Raw genomic sequence first — 6,000 nt, 5'->3', positions numbered from 1 at the left:
ACTTGTTTAGTTATCATTATTAAGATGCCAATAGTGCTTACACTTTTCAATGGAATTATAATCCTTTTCAGGTAAAAAAAACCATAGTTAGCAGCCACAATATTCCAAATATCCAAAGCAAATCTGCAAGTGAAAAAGAGATGGCTGAACTGTTCCTCATCCTGTCTGAAAAAGGTTGGTCAAGAGACTCGTCTAATAGCCTCTGGTCAATCTTTATAATATATATAAAATTTAATTTAATTATTTCGAGCCAAAATGAGTCGAACAAGAACAAACAAATCTTTATTCCTACCTCACGTGTTCATATATCGAGCGCAAACTGACGTACAAATCGAATACAAGCTACTTAACGAGTTGTAAACGGGTTGTTCACGAACAACGAACTATTTTGACAGCCCTATATACACATCTTGACGATAAACCAATTTTAGGAGAAGATTTTATAGGTGTCCAAGAAACAAAACGCCTGATAACTGTGACTTACTTTCAATGAGCTAACCATGACTACTTTAGATGAGCTAACCATGAGAAGTCCACACATTAGACAAAAATAATATCTAGAAAGTAGTTTTGAAAAAGAAATTCTCCCATAAGTTTGATCATTTAGACATAAAGATCACTATTATAATAATTTTGCAAGTTCTTATTTTAATACAAATTTTATGTAATTCATTATGTCACTTATAATATCATATTTTAAACTTGTGATTTTTGGTAATATTTTAATGTTTATTTCTAGTGTTTTGTTTGAACCATTGTTTGAAACGTACACTAACAATGCAAGAGCATAATAATTTTTATTTCAGAAACAGCAATAGTAAAGCAGATTCACAACAAAACTATCCAAACAGAATGTTGTTGCTTCTCCTAGCAGCAACTTCACAGCGGAGTTTCTTGTCAGCAACTTAACGGTTGTTTCTTTAAAAAGTTACAATTATCCCAAAACAGACCCAAACTTCCTCTCTTAGATCTGAGTACAATAACTGAATCCATACAGATAACACCAATAAACGAAACAATATTGTACAAAATTTTTAAACTCAGCTGACTCCAAAAATCTTCATTGCAAGCATGTTTTTTCATACTTGTATATGCCCTGTTGTTGAATTTCTAAAAGTGAAGGAGAACAACAATAGCTGCTACCATTAGTGATTGGTAGGAATGTTATAGACAAAGCTTGGGGAATCTATTAAGATCATAGCATAATAACCGCTGAGAAAATTATCAAAATGATCCACTAACATTTTGCATCAGATCATTTTAATCTCAAAGTCTATAAAAATATCAATTCAAGTCCAAAGCCTTTTAATATGCGTTGAAATAGTCCTAATGCAAGATTCTATTTAGCCCCAATTAAAATAGTATGGTGGCTAATGCGACTCTTTAAAACTTGACTATTTATGAAAGTTTTATTTTCATTGGGTTATATTTTGAAAAAAAATATATTAAGGTAAGAGTTCATTGAAATGCATCTCATTGCAACATATCGGCAACTTTTTAGTACCTGAGTGGAATCTACACTTCTCATTTCTCCAACCAAAAGAATTAACTGTTCAGTACAATCCCAAGCTTCACGTTTAACTAGTAGGAGCCAAGATAGAAATGCATACAAGAAGCAAATGTCATTTTAAAACATATATTTGAAACACTATATGAATGTTCAACATAGGTAAAGATTGTAAGAACAAATAGTGTTGGATGATTAAATTACAAAATTTCAGCATCATCTCGGCTGGTTGGTGAGAGAAGCAATCCCAGCTTTACTTCCAAAAAAACTTCTGCCATGTTAGTTACTGGTTATCAGAATCAAAGGAAAGTTTTAAGCAATTAGAAAACATTCTAAGAAATTTAGAAGCATGAATAAAGACAATATGCAATTATTCGAAAAGTTAAAATAGTACACTATTTCACATAGAAAACCTAAGCAGTAATTCATTAAAATTGTAAATATATCCTCGCATCCATTGGATCAATATCTCTGCTAAGGATCTGATCTTACCTTAGGGTCAGTCACCATGTACAGCTTGTTTGAGCAACTCTTCATCGCACATAAAATTTCAACGTCAAATTGTTTGTGGGATTGACAGTTGCATTGCTGGAGGCAAAATTACCAAAGGAAATCAGTATTTTAAAATTAAAAAAAAACATTGTTGGACTGGAAAATATGAAAAAGAAGAAAAAAAAAAGATGTTCCTCGAGTCACAATAATTTCAAATCTTAAAGAGCTGAAGAAAATTAGATGAAAATAATATCTTCAAAAGCAATAACAAATTATTTCAGAAATTTAGGATTGATATTTAAAATTGTACATACATTTTACTTCCATGGTTCCTATCAACATTTGTTTACTTCAAAAGACCTTTTAGCATACAAAATCTGTTCAAATGTAGAGAGCGAGTAAATGTCTCTACGACTAAGCTATGTGATGGCAGAACATGGGATATAGATTCACATGCAGATGAAAAACTTTTACGTATCCACATAAGATAAGAACTGAATCAGTTTATGCAAAAAAAAAAAAAAAAAACTTACATATTATTCAATTCTAAAAGTATAAAAATGAAATTTGTAAAAACTGCCTATATGAGAACAATGTAACTCGAATAGGTCAGGCCAAGTGAAAAACTTACAACTTAGGCTCCCAAACTATTCTGGGTAAATACTTCATGTGATTATGACACACAATCTCATTGAAAGCATAGGTACTCATACCACACCCCCCTTGGTTGTAGATCAAAAACTAACAAACATTCGAAATCAACTTTGAAATAATTTCATTTATTCATTTATATGTATTTACATTTGTACCATGTCCCAGTCATTTCCAAATCTTGATTTTTTAGAGATTTCATTTACCACCAAATAATTCCTATACATTCTCATGATCATATATAACATTCCACCAAATAATTCTGGTGTAGTAGATAACCAAATGGCAGCGCGATAAAGTAAATAACGAATCAGGTGGATAATGATCGTGCATAGAAGAGACAAAAAAATTGTGAACAATCAAATACGATAAACAGTTATGGATAGGAGCGATATTGAATTACAGTATTTTCATTGCAATTAAGGTTATTTTTTAAAGTGGCAAATTAAAAAAAAAACAATGATCGGAGCAAAGCGTGCATTTGAACTGGGGATAATGATGTATAGTGATAATCTCTTATCAAAAAGAATAAGTTGAAAAGAAACAGGAGCAAAATACAATAACAAATTAAATAAAAGCAAAATTTATGTATTTGTTGCAAATAATTATGCTGATGAATGTGTGAACGAGCAAAAGTAGACAAAAGATCTCAACAAATCAAACACAAATAAAATTAATCTACTGCCCACTAACAATTACGCCAAAGAATTTGTCATCCAAATGGCAGTGTGATGAGCAAAAAAATTTGGATGCACGTACAATGGAACAAAATAATTCACCCACATGTGTAATATTTCATTTCAGGAGTCCTCTATGATCAGCATCATTCCAAAACTGCATGCTAAAATTTCGCATTTAGTCTGTCATAAATTATTTGTAGCTTGTGTTTTTCTTCATAAGTCATGCTAAATGTAGTTGTTACCTGCATGAATCATATAATTGATAGATTAATTTACCATTTTTTAAAAAGCAGGGTGAAAAAAAGGGAACATGCTTTTAAAGCATATTTGAAAATATTTATTGAGATAGTAAACATATGCAGTAATTTTACATTTCATGGAGTGATGGAAAAAACTATTCTAACTGATGAACAGCAATTAAACCGAGTTTGAAGCCCTTGCCTTTCATGAAAAATAAAGGCATATAAGAAAAGTTGCTGCCTAAATTTACGGTATCACATAAGAATAAAGGTTATTTTAAAAGTATAAAATGTGGAGTAATGAATAATTGTAAGCGCAAAGTGAAATTAATTGGAATCAATGAATAGTTCATGCTTCTGGAATGCAATTTCTTTGAAATGATAACAATTTTTCTTTATGTTCTATCATTGAATTCACTGCAAAATTGTTGTATTTTGGTTTTTTCTGCCTGTTTTCATGTATCATGTTGTTATCAAAAGTAAAAATACTCTAATTCATTCAATAAAGCTAATCATTAGTGATTCTAATGTTATCTCAAATGAAATTGCAAACTTTTAAAAGAAAACGTATACACGCATGAAAGATGACTTGAGAATTATATAAGGCGTCAAAAAATGAATTAGAAATAAAAAAATACATAGAAGATGACGCATTAGTTGAAATTCAAAGTAATTTGAACGAGATTTCTTTTGCGATAAATGCAAGTTTTTTCAATATCATATGACAATATGAATAGGCTAAAAGTGTGTTCAGAACTTCTACCCTAGAATTCAAGTATCACATAAATGTAAATATGATGATAAATAGTTAACCTTTGTCTGCTTCAGTAGAAACTATGATCCTTAATTTAACAAAAAATATGAATAAAAAATATTAGTTGTTTACCTACTATTTAAACTACATGTGCGCCAAAAATTTAAAGAACCATAAGATCAATTGGTTGTTGAACTACCTAAAGATTTCTTCGGTGAATAGTCCACATAGTAAGATACTATGATACAATAATCTCAAGTTTCGTCGCAAAAATCTTTTCTAAAATAATAAAAAACGGTTTATGCAAAAAACTAACTATCTAAAGAAATTAGGCTTCAACCTCAGGAAAAAATATTTATTTAATCAAAATGGTAGATAAATTTCAGGTTGAAGAATTAGGAAGAAAAACAGACAAACTGAAATAAAAGGCATGCAAAAAGAGATTTTTTTTAATTCAAATTACAATTAAACTTCAATAATGTTTCAGCAATTCTGTTAAAAACAGTATCAAATTCAGCTCAGCAGGATGTGCACAATGATTTTATGAGAGCTGAAACTAAAAAACTCTCGATTACTGCTTAAATAAATACAAATATGAAGTGAATTCTTAGTCATGAAAAGACTCACCCGTAGATTCCCTATGTTCTGCACCACATCTTTTATAACATCTTTACTTAAAGAAAGGCTTCCACGGCATCTCTCTTCGTTATGCATTAATATAAGGATGGATGATACTGCATGAATCTTACATGAAAGCTCCAGCCAAAAATTAAAATCAGATAGGGACTGAACTGAGAAGTTGTTTTCTGTTAGTGCTGAGGCAAATAACTCCAACACATGAAACAGCAGCTTGTCATTTCTGTAGAACAATATAATGCAAGGCCGGACATAGTACTTAAAAATTCTGAACTTATCAGATTGAAAATCAGCCTTAATTTCTTCCGGAATATACTATTTGAAATCACAAAAAATAATGTGTTAGCTTAAGAAGCCAAAAAGTTAATTAAATCTAGTTCATCTAAAAAAATATTCAATAAAATAAATACAGCCTAATTAAGCCAAGTAGATAAAATCACAAATCAAGAATAACAAAATGTTTACAAATGCGAGATGCAATATCGTTATTGAAGGAGAGTAAAATCAAATGGTTCAAATTAATTATGCTCAAGGTTGATCTGTTCATGTAGCTCAACACCAGCTTTATGAATCAATTTCTGGGAATAGTTTGAATCAATAATGCTCATGAATAGAAGAAGATGGAAAGTCAGACGCCTAGTGAGAATTACAACTAAATTATGTAAAGTAAATCAAAATACAAAATTTGAGAGCTGAAAACTAGACATCATGGTGTGATTATCGACTCCATGGAAATCAAAATAGGAATAAATTTTTTATTTCTTAGGAAACTTGGAACTTAATTCAGAGGAACGGTGTCCACTATATCTGCAACACCAAGAACAAAGTTTCCTTTGAAATTCCAACCAAATATAGCTTCCCTTCGTTTCTTCTGATTTTAATGTAAATTTAGGACATAGGATCCAAACGCTTATGGCTTCGGAATTTTGTAACCTAAAAACATTGTAGCCAAAGTTATTTAATATTATTAATAAAAATTTTATTTAATTTTATTTTTTTAATGTGAGACATGGGCGTGTTCTAGCCAAACAATCCAACTAA

The 6,000-nt window shown here is 30.4% G+C and overlaps 1 protein-coding gene across 3 annotated transcripts in view; it reads right to left on the bottom strand.

Moving 5' to 3' along the window:
• Positions 1–1,505: 1,505 nt before the first annotated feature.
• Positions 1,506–6,000, bottom strand: part of LOC110031630 (testis-expressed protein 10 homolog) — a 44,236-nt gene continuing 39,741 nt past the window's right edge. The window contains exons 19-22 of one of the 3 annotated variants that reach the window (XM_020734941.1): positions 4,951–5,274; positions 3,434–3,572; positions 2,000–2,095; positions 1,506–1,793 (exon numbers count right to left, since the gene is read on the bottom strand). In XM_020734941.1, coding sequence (XP_020590600.1) covers positions 3,492–3,572; positions 4,951–5,274 — 405 coding nt within the window. In that variant the 3' untranslated portion in view covers positions 1,506–1,793; positions 2,000–2,095; positions 3,434–3,491. The remainder of the gene's footprint in view (positions 1,794–1,999; positions 2,096–3,433; positions 3,573–4,950; positions 5,275–6,000) is intronic. The other 2 variants (XM_020734940.1, XM_020734942.1) reach the window with 2 other exon arrangements.

This window comes from Phalaenopsis equestris, unplaced genomic scaffold (assembly GCF_001263595.1).
Source record: "Phalaenopsis equestris unplaced genomic scaffold, ASM126359v1 Scaffold000840, whole genome shotgun sequence".
NCBI lineage: Eukaryota > Viridiplantae > Streptophyta > Magnoliopsida > Asparagales > Orchidaceae > Phalaenopsis > Phalaenopsis equestris.
The sequence above is the reverse complement of the archived record's forward strand: the minus strand, read 5'-3'. Positions and strand labels throughout refer to the sequence as shown.